Here is a 17,605-nt window from a genome sequence, read left to right as displayed (position 1 = left end):
AATCAGGTCAGGGGATTGACTTGGCCATTGCATAACATTCCACTTTTTAGCCTTAAAAAACTCTTTGGTTGCTTTTGCAGTATGCTTTGGGTCATTGTCCATCTGCACTGTGAAGTGCCGTCCAATGAGTTCTGAAGCATTTGACTGAATAAGTGCATATAATATTGCCCGAAAAACTTCAGAATTCATTCTGCTGCTTTTGTTAGCAGTCACATCATCAATAAATACAAGGGAACCAGTTCCATTGGCAGCCATACATGCCCATGCCATGACACTACCACCACAATGCTTCACTGATGAGGTGGTATGTTTTGGATCATGAGCAGTTCCTTTCTTTCTCCATACTCTTCTCTTCCCATCACTCTGGTACAAGTTGATCTTTGTTTCATCTGTCCATAGGATGTTTTTCCAGAACTGTAATGGCTTTTTTAGATGTTGTTTGGCAAACTCTAATCTGGTCTTCCTGTTTTTGTTGCTCACCAATGGTTTGCATCTTGTGGTGAACCCTCTATATTCACTCTTGTGAAGTCTTCTCTTGATTGTTGACTTTGACACATATACATCTACCTCCTGGAGAGTGTTCTTGATTTGGCCAACTGTTGTGAAGGGGTTTTTCTTCACCAGGGAAATAATTATTTTGTCATCCACCACAGTTGTTTTCTGGGTCTTTTGGTGTTGCTGAGCTCTCCGATGCATTCTTTCTTTTTAAGAATGTTCCAAACAGTTGATTTGGCCACACCTAATGTTTTTGCTATCTCTCTGATGGGTTTTTTTTGATTTTCAGCCTAATGATGGCTTGCTTCACTGATAGTGACAGCTCTTTGGATCTCATATTGAGAGTCGACAGCAACTGATTCCAAATGCAAATATCACACCTAGAATCAACTCCAGACCTTTTACCTGCTTAATTGATAATGAAATAACGAGGGAATAGCTGACACCTGTCCATGAAATATCTTTTGAGTTGATAGTCCCATTACTTTGGCCCCTTAAAAAGTGGGAGGCACATATTGAAACCATTGTAATTCCTACACCGTTCACCCGATTTGGATGTAATTACCCTCAAATTGAATCTGAAAGTCTGCAGTTAAAGGACATCTTGTTTGTATCATTTCAAAACCATTGTGGTGGTGAATAGAGGCCAAAATATGAAAATGCTGTCGATGTCCCAATATTTATGCACCTGACTGTATATGCTCGAAGTTATTGGCTTCTGTTTGGTAGACAGAAGCTGATCAGCAGCTTTGATTGCCAGACCACTTGTGAGATTCAGTTTCTCACTACCTGGGGAACAGGTCGGAGGCCTGTTGAGAGACATTGATCACTGAAAGAAAGTGTTATGCTGTAGACTTCTGTTTTGTGATAGGGATATTATGTAATTCCAATCTGAAAGAGGGACATTTTTTGTTTAGTTAGAGCTGGAGAGGCTATTATTTACTTTTGTTTTGTTTATTTTTATGCTTTTAATAAAAATAACTGTGGTTACTTATACCATGTCCCTGGACTAATGTACTACTACTTGGCTGCTGCAAGACAAGTGCAACCATTTACCCCAGTAGATGGCACCCTTACCCTGATGTTATCACACATGGCAGAGAATGCAAGCTTTGCACTTAAAGTGCAGTCATAAAAATCTATACTGTAAAAGTAATAGACAAAAAATACTTGTTGTGAACCTCTTTGTGGTATCATCAGCAGATACTTAGGGAAGCCACTATGGGGGCAGGGTTATGTTTAGTGTACATGGAGGGAGAGGTTAAGTTTAGGCACTAGGGGGAGAAGTTAGGCTCAGGCACCAGGGAGGAAGGGTTAGGATTAGGATAGCAACTAACAGCTGTCTGTATCCTAACCCTGTTGGTATGGTGGCATTGGGATCCAGAGTGCTGGCATCCTGTACCCATCCCCTTAAATGAGGTGGTGGAGCATCCAGCAGCCCTGTCTGGAAATGCTTCCATGGATATCAAATAACCCCATATGGGATATTCACTTTCTGCAAAAGATGACAAAGAATGATGATTTTGAAGCCTGTTTAAATACTTTATAAAGAACAGCTGAGGGGGCATGGCTTGCCTATGGGACAGAGAGGATGTGCTTCATGGAGCGCTCCTTAATACTACTCCACTCCCTGCCTAAAACAGGGCTCCCCTGGACTTACTTCCATGGAGGACTTCACTGTTGAGTGCTCTGCGGGTGTGGAGTCCCGGACCTCCCAGGTGCCCATTATCATTGCAGCCTAGTGCTGCAGCTAAAACCAGGGACTATAGGCCAGAACCAGAAGTCCTGCAGACCTCTGATGGGCATTTCGGGAGAAGCTCCTGCACCTACCTATGGTGCTGCCGCTTCATAGAGATTGCTGCTGGGAGTAGCTGGGAATCGACACTGGGTCCCCTTTGAGCTGTCTTCACCGTTGACCAGGTATTTGACCCCCACTGCTGCACCTGCAGCCACCATCTTAGATCGCAGCTCATGGCTCCCAACTCTCTTATATCTGCCTCCCACACTCCCAACGGTCTCCAGTGACCGCAGTGGATGACCTGTCAGCTGGCTGGGGTCTCTCCACTCTACCTCTGGCTCCCTCACTTTACAACTGTCACTGCAGTATATAGTAACATTCAGACAGGCGCCATCTTGGATCTTCAATTTTCCTACAGTGATTCTTGCCATAACTGTGGCATACTTTCTACTACCAAACCGCTATTTGAAGCTATTTGGAAACCATCCCTACCATTTCTACAAGCTTTGATGGTTTCTATATTAATACAGTGGTCATGTGATTTACGCTCAACTGCCCAGTCTACCTGCTGCCCTTCATATCCTTCTTCCCCCACCCCCTGCCTATGGGTGTTAATTCTGCTAGTATCTGGGAGTGAAAAAGGAGCTTTGTGTCCTAATTTCTCCATCTGTACTGTTTGGCTGTAGGTGTATTTGATTCTTCATGGTCTCTATTTGTGACACTGCTGCCACCCTGTGGCCGATACGCTATATTGTTCCACAAAGAACCATCTGCCTCTATGTTCTCATCGCTGTGATTCTTCTATAATGTGACTATTATCCCACCACCTTAGCTGATACACACCATATCTCACATTCTCACCTTTCCAGCAATTCCCCAGGTGCTCATTATCACATTGTGATTATCTTCGGGCATCAAGCCCGAAGGAATCCCTCCAATGAGTTTTTAAAAAAAAAAAAAAAACTTCAACTATGTCTCCCCCTTAGGCGAGTGGCTCTACTCAGTCTTCATGTCCACTAATACAATAGGATAAGGCTGCTTCTCCTTCCACAGCTTCACCCACGGATGCTTCTCTAGATGACGCCTCCATGGACGCACAGTGAGATGGATGTTACAACTTCTTGGTGATCTTAAGAAAGACATCACAATGGAACTGACTTCTACTGTTAAGGAGTTCAAGTATGATGTCGCTGAATTGGGTGGCAGCACTGATCTCCTTGAAAATAAGATGGGAGAGGTGGTCGCATCTCATGACAATCTAATATCTGCTCATGAAACTAACTTTCTGGAACTTTCTGCACTTCAGGGTAAATTGGCTGATCTGGAGGACAGGGCTCCCCAGAATAATCTTAAGATCCGTGGGACCCCTGAATCGATACAATTTTCCAAACTTCAAGAATTTGCTATAGCCTTATTCCAGAAATTACTCCATGACCTGCCTGCCTCACAATTCCTTCTGGAACGCATACACCATCTCCCTAAAGCTCACAATACTCTTGATGCTTCTCCACGAGACTCTATTATGAGGATGCACTACTTCCAGGTGAAAGAACTCTTTCTCCGAATTTCTAGGGACACCGATTTTTCTTCAGCAGCACTGGGCAACCTGAAGCTATTTGGGAACCTTTCCTCGGCCATGTTAACCAAGAGACATTCATTCTCCTGCATCACATTGGCCTTACGACAAGCCCAAATTTCATACTGTTGGGGCTTCCCGATGAAACTTATTGTCACTCATGATGGTTCTACAAAAGTGCTTGGTTCCATGGAAAACAGAATAAAAGCCCTAACCTTTGACAGATCCCATATGTTTCCAAGGCTACCACACCCACCCGTAAGATTCGATCGGAGTGGTTTGTTGTGGGCAATAATGGCTGATTGTCCACATCCTGGATTATTGTCTAAATGTATGATGTATCCCCTTTTAGAATCCGATGGAACTTTCTTTGTGGCTTTATAGATCTCTGTGTCTTGTAGTTCCAGTTGTCTTTCACGCAAGCTACGAAGAATTGGATCACTGTAAATATTTACTGGTACTCTCTATTTGTAATGCTGTATTTCTCTCTTTTTTGTGTCCATTTTTTACATTATATGGGTAAAGTGATTTTCTATGGCTACACATGCTGTAGAGGGCAGGATAAGGAGGAAAAGGGAAGATAAAACCATTTTTTTGTTTCGTAATGTATGTTATTTAGGTTATATCTGGTGTGTTACTTCCTACTGTTTTTGTGTTATATCCTATTTTGTTCCCAGGTGGTGGGAACTATGTCACTACCCCCACTGTTCTAACATTTTCACCACTCTGTACCATGGCCCCGCTGACTTCCGCTGTGGAGTTATTTATGTTTGTGTTTTATTTTTTATTTTTCCCTTGAGCCCATCCCTTCCCCTCATTATGTTTACAGGCATTGTGATGTCAACTTTCTTTGTATTTATCAATGTCAGTGTTGATCAACCCAGTATAAATAGGTTGCCTATGCACAACCTCCGCATTTCTCCAGTTTTGTTTAAATGGTGAATTTTATATCTATCAATGCTAAAGGTTTGAAATCTCCTCAGAAACAAAGAGTTGCCTTATCCTATTTCTGAACCCACAATATGGATATTATAGCGATCCAAGAAACTCATTTTGCTAAAAATGCCTCCCCTACTTTTTCCAATCCTCACTACCCATCTGGTTACTTTGCTAATGGTCCTGGTAATAAAAGGGGGTTGGCAATTCTTCTTCACCATCACTGTAATTTTATTTTAAAATCCTAAGTAACTGATGCTCAAGGTCGATATGTTATTTTGATAGGGGAGTTAGAGAGTAAAGCCATTACCCTAGCATCTGTATATGCCACAAATTCTGGTCAACTGTCTTTCATTAGAAAGTTTCTTAGGGTTACTCAAAGGGTGTGTTCCGGCCAGGTTATTCTTCTTGGTAACTTTAATTTGGTCCTAGACCCTTGGCTGGATAAATCTAATAATTTAGTCAGTGTTGCTTCTATAGATTCCTCTGGTGTTTCAAAGGCCTTTGGTCATCTGGTTTTTGAATATGGTCTGTGTGATGCCTGGCGGGCAATACATACTACAACCTGTGACTACACCTTTCTCTCTCATGTTCACGGATCGTATTCCAGAATCGATCTTGCCCTTATGGATAAATGGTCTCTGCAACAGGTCCAATGCTCCAATATTCTCTCTATAACTTGGTCCGATCTTGCCCCCTTCACACTTACATGGGACCTCTCTCTGTCCCTTCCCTCCAATAGACCATCGAGATTTAATATTTTTCTGCTTTCCTAAGAGGAAGTGAAACAAGCTATCCAATCTGCCCTTTCAGTCTATCTCCAACATAATAAGTCTACAGATAGCTCACCTTATTAACCACTTAACTGACGATTTCTTTTTCCAAAAACCGCTCCAAAATTGTCGGTTTCTTTTACGATTGAATTAGGTAACGAACATAATTTTAAACTTATCCATCACTATTTTATTTGAAAAAAATATTTTTTTAAAAACACAGTATACCATAAAAATAGCAATTTTTATGTTATACTGTAGTGATGGCCATTGACGGCTGTACCATTGATGGTTCAACCATCGTTAGAAGCCATCAATTGTTTTGTGATTGGTCGAGGAGATCTGTGTACACCACAACTGCCGATGTTTCCTAAACATTGATTGAGGGTTGCCATCGATGGTGCAACATTGCTGGCCACCAGCAATGGCAAACCACTTGTTTTTAGTCAGACCATCGATGGTTTGCAAACCATCGATGTTCAATCGCCATCCCTAATCTGAGGCTCTGCGATATCCATCGATCGATATATCGAACATTATATATATATATGTACACACACACATATACATATATATATTTACACATACATACATACACATATACATATACATATACACACACACATACATATATATATATGTACCAGAGCTGCCGCTCCTTCACACACAGTGATCACTATGTGGTCACTGTAGTTCAGGAGCCGCAGCGGGAGGGTCTCCCGCTGGTGGCCCGGATACATAGCAGCGGCGGCTACCAGAGCCATTGCCGCTGCTCCTTCACACACAGTGGCCCTCATTCAGAGCCACTCGCAAGCGGCAGTACGCTCGTTCCGAGCGATGTTCGCACATCTGCGCATGCGTATGGTTTTTAGTACGCATGCGCGAACCAGTCAGTGCGGCCGAAAATCGTTGGTACGCAATATAGCGAGGGCCTGCTATTTTGAGTGACAGAATGAGGCGTATGTGGGTGGTAACAGGGGAAGGTGCTTGAAAACGGGGAGTGGAGATCCGAACGCAGGCGTGCTTAAAGGTCAAAACGGGCGTTTTAAGGGAGTGCATATTTAATACAGCAGCGTCATTGACCACGTCACTTGGTTTTTTTTAACTCAGAACTGCTCGCAAAATAGCGGTTGAAAACACCAACCACAAGAATAGCGAGCAGTTCATACGCTGTACGATGTACTCGATTAATCTAATAAATAGCGGACATGACGTATGGTGCGTGCGGCCAGGGGGCGTTTTTATCAAATAAACGAGCGTATGTTTTGCTCGCTTGTTCAGACTTAGAGGTGGGAACAGACTGCAATTTGCGAACGGATCATTTGAATAGCCACCCCTTGTTTTTGAACGAACGACCACAAATAGCGAACGGCTCTGAATCAGGCCCAGTGATCACTATGTGATCACTGTAGTTCCGGAGCCACATCGGGAGGGTCTCCTGCTGGTGGCCCGGATAGATAGCAGCAGCGGCGGCTACCAGAGCCGCCGCTACTGCTGTTCACTGAAGGGGGTGGAGATGGCTGCCCGATCACTGCTGGCCACAGTGATCGGGTCACAGCAGCAGCACTGCTGCTTCTAATGGAGGGGGGCTGCCGACAGTGCCCGATCACTGTGGCCAGCAGTGATCGGGACACACTGGAGAGGTGGCCGTGCTTGGAGAGTGACCAGAAGGTCCCTCTGATGTAGGCGGCTGCAGGAAGATTAGCTTCCCACAGCCGCCTAGTGGGCATTTCTGACTGGTCGTATCAGATACGACCATGTCAGGGAAAGCCCAGCCTGGTGCAGTCATATCTGATATGACCGTGCCAGGCAATTGGTTTACTTCTGTTGTGCCCTTAAGGTGGTCCTTAGGGGATCGGTGATTAAGATCTAGAATTAGACTCCAAGAAGCACAGGCCCAAAAAGACTTGGAAGTTAGACTTCGTGCACTAGAGGTTCAACATAAGTCTGACCACTCCAATTCTCTACGTTTTCAAGAAATATTAGAAGTTAGGGAACAGCCGAAAGTTTATACTCTGAAAAAAATTAAGTCCACTATAGATGAATCAAAGATTCTATGTGGATGGCAATAGTGCATCCTGACTCCTGGCGCAGAAGTTGAGAGAGAAAGAGGCTCATGCTTCCATTCGAGCCTTATATAATTGTTCTGGAGCTAAATTTAATAGGACATCTCTAATGCCTTTGCAGAATATTATACCCACCTTTATAATTTGAAAGATGATGTCAATACATTTCAACCCACCTCGGAGACCATCTCCTCTTGCCTTTCAAACCTTTCCTTGCCCGTCCTTCATGATCAAACTTTAGATTCTCTAAACAAACCTTGAACAGAAAGGGAAGTAGAAGATGCCATCAAGTCCCTGAATTGTGATAAAGCGCCTGGAACAGATGGCTTTTCTAACAATTTTTATATAACTTTTCAACCTCGTCTCGGCACTGGTGCAGATGTTTGAAGTGGGGACCTCTTTAGGCTCTTTCCCCCCTGAAATGCTCGAGGCCCAAATTATCACCATTCTAAAACCGGGCAAAGATCCTACATATGCTCAAAATTATAGACCCATAGCCCTGTTAAACATATTAAATTATTTCCAAAATTGGTAGCTAATAGATTAAACCCATTGTTATCTGACTTGATCAATTCAGAACAGGTGGGCTTTGTACAGGGTCGACAAGCTCCAGATAACACACGTAGAGCCCTTATTATTATTGAATATTTTACAAAAGTGGGGGACCCACTGCTGGCACTTTCATTGGATGCCGAAAAGGCCTTTGATAGGTTACATTGGGGTTATATGAAGGCTGTTCTCCTCAAATTTGGCTTTACAGGATGGTTCCTAGATGCCATCATTGCACTTTATAGTACTCCAGGAGCCCGTGTTTATAACAATGTTTCCTGTCTTCTATGTTTCCCATTAGCAATGGTACCAGACAAGGTTGTCCCCTTTCTCCCTTAATTTTTGTCCTGGAAATAGAACCCTTAGCAGAACAAATCCATACTCCCTTGCTTCTTCATGGTACTCTTATCAATGGATCACAACATAGAATTAGCCTTTTTGCAGACAACATCTTTTGTTTATTACTCATCCGGAAACCTCTCTTCCAAATATACAAAAATGACTTCAGGATTATTCTGTGGCCTCATATTATAAATTGAACACATCTAAAACAGAAGTATTGGCCTTTAACGTCCCGACTCTGCTCCTACTCTCTCTTAAATCACAATACAATTATAATTGGCAACCACTTTCTCTTCGTTATCTGGGTGTATCTTTATCAGCTAAAGAAGAAATCCTCCTTGAATATAATTATGGCCCCTTATTGAGGCAATTTATTGCTTTTACAAAGGATTGGATGAATTACGAGGTCTCCTGGATGGGTAGAATGGCGGCTGTCAAAATGACACTCCTCCCCAAACTCTTATATTTATTTAAGTCTATCCCTCGGACCCTCCCTTCCTCCTGGTTAAATAGATTTAAAGCAGTGCTGAATAAATTTATCTGGAACAATAAGAGAGCCCGACTTGCTAAAAATATCTCATGATGTCCAGATCATCAGGAGGTCTGGCCTTTCCAAATCTAGCACTTTCTCAGGCTGCACGATTGTTAGGTCAACTTAGAGATTGGTCGATGGTCCTTACCCCTAAACCTTGGGTCAAGTTAGATAATGATATGTTGGGTAAATTCCCCATTTGCGACTTACTGTGGATCCCACCTAGTTCTAGAGTTTTTATAAAATCTATTTCAAGGGCAACACTGGCTTCTCTTAAAGTGTGGGATGGCTTATCTGCTCTAATACAGTTTAAATTGCCATATGTCTATCTTTCTATCTGGGGTCTGTCATGTATAATGCCAAATTTGAATTTATTTTCTTGGCATTCCAATGGTGTTCGTACCCTTCATGACTTATTTATAAATAATACCCTTATGTCTTTTACCCAACTACAAGCTAGTTTCTCCATTCCCTCCAGAGATTTTTATAAATTCCTACAAATTAGACATTGGATTCAATCTTTTCCAACCTTGGTAGGCTCGATTGATACTATTCCCCTCCATGTTCTCTCCCGAGTATGCTCGACATCTCGCAAAGGAGGAGTAACTTTTTGGTATTCTCTTATATTGACGGCAGCTGAACCAGATAAGTCACAACCTATTTTGAAATGGGCACAATATCTAAATATACATATGTTTAGACTCGCATGAATGGTCCCAATTATTTTTTTCAGTTTTGAAAATGTCTAGATGTATTTTGCATAATGAAATGTATATGAAACTGTTTTACTGTGTGTATTTGATGCCTGATAGATTGCACAAAATAAGGCCTTCCCAATCTAGACTCTTGGTGTGCATGTGGCCAAGTTGAGGACTTAATCCGGAAGGTTACTGGTTTACAGCTGTCCCTACCCCCTTCTACTGCTCTTTTACATATATTTCACGAAGATGTCCCATTTTACCAGAGATATTTTATAAGTCATGTTCTCATTGCTACCAGAGCAGCTATTTTGCTCAGTTATGGAAACATGATAAACCCCCCATCTTTTGTTGATTAAGTATAAACTTAATCATAGTTTTCTGATGGAGACATTAAACTGCCCTTATTCTTCCTCTGTTAAATCACCAGTTACAAAATGGTTTAGCTGGCATCAGTTTATTACGTAGGGCCCATGCCTCCCAGTAGCTGCATAATGATACTCTTATTATTTCTTTCCTATAAATTAGGGATGTGCAGGCTCGGATAGGTTCGAGTTTGCACGTGGAGTTCGGATTTTTCCCTCCAAAAAAACGGAACTCAGAAAGAGGCAAAACGTCATCTTGCATGGACGAACATCATCATTCCTGGACGAAAGTCCAGGAATGATGATGTTCGTCCGTGCAAGATGACGTTTTGTCTCTTTCTGAGTTCCGTTTTTTTGGAGGGAAAAATCCGAACTCCACGTGCAAACTCGAACCTATCCGAGCCTGCACATCCCTACTATAAATATGTTATGGTTTCCCCATTAAAGTTATGATAGTGTTTTCAGCTGATTGTGTATGTCATACATTGATTTTGATGTATTTATTTTTTTCTTTCTTTTGTATAAAGTATTGTCTTGTTGAGTGCTAATTGCCTGTACCCCTTCTCCCCCTGAATTTTTTCCCACTTTTTTTTGGTACCCTTTTATTTTCTTGAAAATTTTTCAAAAACTTGAATAAAAATCATTGTTTAAAAAAAAAAAAAAAAAAAAAAGAACAGCTCAGGGGGAAAGTTGGTCTAAAAATCAGTGTGCATGTCTTTTAGCACCCTCCCTGTCAGGGGAACCACAAAAGGCATATTCTGACTTGAGTCATATTGATTCCAGTTTTAACTTGTCTATTTGAGCACGACAAGTTCATAACGGAGTATATAAATTCGATAAACCTCCATGCTCTCATATACATGACCTCATTCATTTCAGCAAGAACTTGCAACAGCAACTAACTATAACAGGACCACTGTTCATGGAAACAGTCATTATGGACTGAAAACGACAGTCCCTGCCTGTGGCTCTGCGCAAGTGAGTGAGCCATAGAGACCATTAAGCTGCAGACCAGCTGGTGGAAATGGCAGAGAAGTATGTTGCAGCTCAGGAACTATTGAGTGTGCCCCAATGGCCCCTGGTCCCACAACAGAGATCTCCAGTGACTTCTGCTAAAACTGTTCCAGTGAAAAAGGTTGCTGGTTGGTGAAATTAACTTAAATATCTAGGAGACTGTAGGTTTGGGATGGCCAGGTGTGCCAGGAAGGTTCCTGTCTTGTATAAAACTTGATAAAAATATATTATGATGCTTTATAGGAGGTGGCATGGGCCATGTTGTGGATAATTGTCCGGTTACCTCTGAAATGTGATACTGCTTATGTAAATTGCAGAGTATCTTTCTTTGTTCAGCTAGCCTGTACTGCAGACTGTGCCAGATAATCAAATGTGTATCATTACTGTAGAAGGCAAATGGGAAGAGGCTCTATTAGATTCTGGTAGCCTTGTTACTCTTGTAAAAGCCAAGTTTGTGAGCCCCTTAAAATAGAAGGGGAAAACTGTTTGTGTACCATGTATACATGGGGATACTCTGTATTATGATACTGCTGAAATAAACAGAAACACAGTCCCATGGTAGTCACTGTGGGATTAGTTCATTATTTGGTGTTTGATGCTATATTCAGGAGAGATTTTTTCCCCACTTCTGTAACCAATTCCCAAACTTCCAGAAGTAAGTAACTCACACCACTTTCATACTGTTTTTTATACAGTGGGAGAGTTCTCAGAGTCTAAATTGTTCCCTTTTTCAAGCATTATAGGGGAGTCAGAAAATTAAAATGGTAGCAGTAGGGTGCCGAATGATGTACCTCCTACTATAGTAGAAAATGTGGTTGAACCAGTTGAATGGATGCCTAAGCTTATTTTTGCCTCACAACCATTAAAAGACCCTACTCTGGTAAAAGCTAGAGTGAATGTAAAAGTGGCTGAAGAAAACCCCGTAGACCCCGATTGTAGGTCATCATACTCTCACATGGCAGTACATCAGGATTTGTTATATAAGGTGACAAAGAAGAGCAAGATATTGTAAACAATTAATATTTCCTAAGGTATGTAGAACTGTGTTAGAGCTGGCTCATCATCACATAACTGTAAGACATCTAGGGGTGAACAAAAGAGGATTTTGCAGTGGTTTTTTTGCAGTGGTCTATAAAAGTGGCCTCTGACTACTGTCAGAGTACCGCGTAACTACAATGCTTGCAGGCCACATTATAGAAGACTGCTTGTCCCCATTATTAAGGTTCCATTTGTGAAAATAGCTGTGGATTTGTTTGAATCTCTAATAAAGTTTGCTTGGGGGTCATCAGTATAGTTTGGTGGAAATGGAAAATGCTACTAGATACCTAGAAGCAATACCATTGTGCAATACATCAACAAAGACAATTGCTAGGTAACGATGAAACCATTATACTGCTACAATGGAGAAATGCATTAAGGGACCTCTGACAGGCTTCTCCACAAATTTGCTACATGCTCTGGTGACTGATTTGGATCTTGGAATATCAAGCCTTACAAACAAGCACCGGCCTGCATCTTACTCCGTTCACCATCTAAGCACAGTGTTTCTCCCACAGACGTCGCTCTACCATTACACCAGGTGGGCGCTTACTTATCCACGTGGAGTGTAATTCACTGTGGAACAGCCGTTTCACTGCCACTGTACTGGGATTGGATGTAGTGTTGCTCTCAAGGACGCTGCCCCCTAATACAATAGGTGGGTGCATATTATATCCACAGGGAGTGTAATCCACTGAGGAACTACCATCCTATCACTGCTGCACCATGATTGGAATGTGTGATTGACTTTTTACACTGGCGTCAAGCTCATTCGATGGTGGGGAAGTTAAGTGTAATATTGTTTTTAAAGATGTATTTTTGATACAATGTTCTATTATTGGAAAATTATTTTTCTCTATCAGCCAATCTAAAGAGACTATTTCTATACAATTAAGTACCCAGAGCATAACACCAGTACTTGGACGCATATATTGGTTTTAGTGCCTAAACACTGGAATTCATCTACACTTTAATATAAAAAGGATTATATTGATCATATCTGAGCATAGTACCTAAAGTGAACATCATCTTGCAACTAAGACATTTTATATATATTTTATGTATATGTTTTAATTATCTGGCCTTATTAAGTGGCTTTTCTATTATAGTGTTATATGTTTATATGTATGTTTAATTATACTATATTAAATGACTATGCTATGATTCTAATTAGCACTCCTTAAGTGCTTTATTTGTGCTTATATTGAGTTTCTTTGATAGTTAGTATTTCCAGGAAACTAATTGGGAGCTGCATTATGGATAAACATCTGCTTTATATAATTTTTCCACCTAATATAGATAGGTTTTATATGTGGTTTTTGCTAGGGAACAAGTACTTGTCTTTAAAAGAGTGGGAATACCTAAAGAAATCCTAACTGCTTAGGGTACCCTTTGTGCCAAGAATCGTGAAAGAGTTGTGCTGCCTGTCTAAGATCACTCTGATAAGTACCTCTGTGTTTCACCTTCAGACTGATGGTTTAGTGGAGAAGTTTAACAAACCTTTAAAGAATATGCTAAAGAAAATGGTGGATAAAAATGGGAAAGATTGGGATTATTTTTTACCCTAATTATTGCTGGCCATTAGAGGGGTTCCACAATTTTCCACAAGGTTCTCACCTTTTGATTTGCTGTATGGGAGACACCCAAGGGAATTGCTGGATATTGCAAAAGAGACAAGAGAGGGAGGACCCAGTCCTTATAAGATGGTTATTAAGCATGCATCTCAGATGTAAGAAAGATTAGCTGCAGTGATGCCAATAATGAGGGCACATGGAGCAGGCCCAATAGACACAATTGAAGGGTGTTCAATTGCAATGCTTAATTATGCACCTTTGCTCCTGGGGACAGATTGCTTTTTGGTTCCTTAGGTAGAAAGTAAATTGTTGGCCAAGTGGCACGGAACAAGTGCAAAAAGAGAGCCAGAACAGATCTGCCATGTAAATCTTATAAAACACTGGAAATAGAGTAGCTCTGTTAGCCATTCTGGACTCTCTGGTAACTGCAATATAGTACCTTTGGTTTCTGAACTAAGAATAGCCAAAACTGTCTGCAACAGCATGAGGCTAACAAATTTCTCGTAAGAAAGGGATTTGTTTTCTGGCATACCTGGTAAAATAACAGTCATTAAACATGACAATCACTAAACCAGGGATTTAGGTTAACATAAAGCCCTATAGAATTCCAGAAGCCCAAGGGAAATCGATGTCTAAATAAATTAAAAAATGTTGGATATGATTGAAGAGTCACATAGTGAGTAAAGTCCTATTGTATTCATTCTGAAATACTGTATTATATTAAAGACTGCGTATGAATGAATATGGTATACCAAGCCTGGATGTGTCCTCTTGCATCTTTGCTGCGTATGCCACAAATTGTGCCATGCATGGCACAAGACGTGTACCCGCAAGTAGATATGTGCACTGGGTTCACACCTGTGAGTCCATAGGATTGCATGGTATGATCGCAGTGCATGTCATAGCGTACCATAGCATACACTTTGGGGGTAATCGCATGGAGAGATGTGTGCGCACATTTGTAGCATGGTCAGCAAAGATGCAAGAAAACACATCTGTATGGCTGTTGTGAACCTACAAGTCCCAAGATGCCATGCAATAGTTTTAGCATTTCCTAATGGCAAATCTATGGAAGGGAATGCTGGGACTTGTAACTTGTAGTTTCACAACAGCTGGAGAGCCACATGTTGTAACACAAATGCAGACTTGTGGCCCAAGTACAATATAAACAATGTATTATTGATAAAATGAGCTATTCATAGGTAAAATAGTACAGCATATATAATTGTAAAAAAGGAAGATAAAAGGATCATATACTGTATGATCCTATTGCAAATCACTTTAAAATTCACCAGTAATAAACATGATTCAAACAATTGCTTGACAAGTGAAATGGTGTAGATAGAGCTCAATAAAATACACTCAGTAATTACTTCAGCATAACCAAGTGGGTTGCAAACAGGAGTCAAAGTTTCAAAGTAATTGCTTTGCAATGAAGGTGCAGTCTCCTGTAGTCCTTGCATGTAAATGACTGTGTCCCAGCAGAAATTAGAGAGTATTTAGTGGTGGGCAGTGAGCAGTTAATTAAATTGTAGCAATTAAAGGATCAGTAACTGTAATCCTCATGATTGATAACACACAGCAGAGGGCATGTAACATGTTTCTCCATGGCTCCACCCACGGCTTTGTCAGAGATATGTACCACTTTCAACACGGAACAGCTTAAAATCACTCATGTTCCACAATTTGCATAATTGTTGTAATCACAACCGTATTACAACATTTAGATACATAAAATACATTTCAATATTCTAAGACAATCCATTTTTCTTTAAATCAACAAATAATTTGCTAAATTGCTATATAGAGTTAAATAATATTCAACAGATCTTATTTAGGACTAGCAGAATATAGGCAAAGAGACTGCAAATGTCCCATAAAATGCAACATATGTATATACTTATGGAATCTTGTATGCTTCCATAAGTATATACATTGTATCCAATTGTAACATATGTATATGGAAACATTGAGAGATAGTGTACAGCAATAAATCTTTGAGAACAACAATTTAAACATTTTGTATCAAACTTCTAACTAAATAACTGTAGAATCTTTATTTTACAATAATTATGTTTGTTCTGTCAAATATGATAATTAAGCTCAATTGTTGCTGGTGAACTAGCATTAATTTTAACATTAAAAAATAGCAATTAACAATAAAAACAAGGGGACTAAACCATCAGAGCAATAATTAAATGTAAATGTTACTGAGAGACTAAAAACATAACTATCATAAATAAAAGTAAACACAAAAGACACTCTATTAAGCAGTATGCACAATTGTGTTTCCTATTACATTGGCTTATTGCATTTTGTAGAGATTTACCACATCATGTCCAAAAAAAAAAAACTTGATAAGAATATCATGGGAAAATTAATAAAGACATGGATGGCTTACCAGATTTTGTGTTCTGTTGAAAAACACACTTTAGAAAATCTGCTGCACTGGAATAATCCAAAAAGCGATTTGCCTTTAAGTCTTCAAACCATTCACCAGTTTGCAGTTTCCAACATCTTTGATCCAGACACCCTTTACTTATCTTCCTATAAAAGTACAAAACATTGATTATTGGAGTACAAAGCCCAGTGGTCTCCAACCTGTAGCTTGCGAGCTCCCGGTAGCTCCCGGTCTTAATTTTGGTAGCTCACCTAGCTGCAGTACTGCAGAGTCAACTAGGAGGAAGTGACCTCTGATGTGTGCTCCCTGTAGTGTCGATGGCATGGGTGAAGCCACAGGGTAGAACGTCAGGTGATTGCCGCAGCCTCTACAGCAGTCACCTAATGTGCTTCCTCGTGGTTCCGCCCACAGCATCTACTCTACGGTCGAGCAAGTGACTCCCGCCCAACCCTGCAAGAAACTCACACAGCAGCCCAGCCTATATCTTTTGATCCTATACTGCATGTAGTTCCTTGGAGCCAGTAATGTGAAATGTGCCTCTTCATAAATGTTATTTACAAACTACAACAATATCACTGTAATAATTAATTGCATTGCTATTTTCTATGAAACATTTGTTTCATTTTCTTTAAATGACCTTCAATTGTTCGGTTATTAGCCAGATTTTTTTCTACAATTTTAGTAGCTCTTCAGGAGGTTTCAGTTTTCTAAAGTAGCTCACACCTCAATAAGGTTGGCAACCACTGACATAGCCTGTTTCAGTGAACAGATGGATATATTAAAAAATGAGCAGACACTATGGTATGTGTCCACTTACCCAGTATGGTGAAAGAGATGAGAAATAATTACCCATAACAAAATAAAAATATATATACGGAGTCCAAAAGGAACTGGACACATATACATACATATATATATATATATATATATATATATATATATATATATATATTAATTAACTCTGGCACTCAATTGGTTCCCTTGCAATACTTGCCCAGGTGCCCTTCATGGAATTAGCTCTGCGGCTGACACAATGTATAGATAATTGATCTGCGGCACTCAAGTCTCAATGAACAATCACGAGATAGCACTGGTTTAATTTAACATTTCAGCGCTTTATTGCACTTATGTCAAGAAACAGTAACATGATGCTGTTTCCTGACAAAGGCACAATAAAGCGCTGAAATGTTGAATTAAACCAACGCTATCGTGATTATTTAAAAAGAGATGGGAGTGCTGCCAATCAAATATATATATATATATATATATATATATATATATATACACATATACACATACAATACTGTCAGTATTGCGCTGAAAAGTCCACAGTCAAAAGTCCGGAGCTTTTAGAACAGATGTTGTGCCACTACTTCCTGACCCTTCAGCCGTAAAGGCCACTCATCTAGGAATTTGCAACAAACATGGAGAACGCAATCGTGAGAATGTATATAATCATACTTTACTCAAATAAATATGTTCACGTACATTAAAGTAAAAGACAGCAA

At 40.3% G+C, this 17,605-nt stretch overlaps 1 protein-coding gene across 1 annotated transcript in view; it reads right to left on the bottom strand.

The window, feature by feature from the left end:
* LOC148514772 (uncharacterized) overlaps positions 1-17,605 on the bottom strand; it is a 299,637-nt gene that overhangs the window by 226,795 nt on the left and 55,237 nt on the right. The window contains exon 2 of the mRNA XM_088481004.1: positions 16,098-16,243. Coding sequence (XP_088337130.1) covers positions 16,098-16,243 — 146 coding nt within the window. The remainder of the gene's footprint in view (positions 1-16,097; positions 16,244-17,605) is intronic.

This window comes from Taudactylus pleione, unplaced genomic scaffold (assembly GCF_031769625.1).
Source record: "Taudactylus pleione unplaced genomic scaffold, aTauple2 ptg000259l, whole genome shotgun sequence".
Taxonomy (NCBI): Eukaryota; Metazoa; Chordata; class Amphibia; order Anura; family Myobatrachidae; genus Taudactylus; species Taudactylus pleione.
The sequence above is the reverse complement of the archived record's forward strand: the minus strand, read 5'-3'. Positions and strand labels throughout refer to the sequence as shown.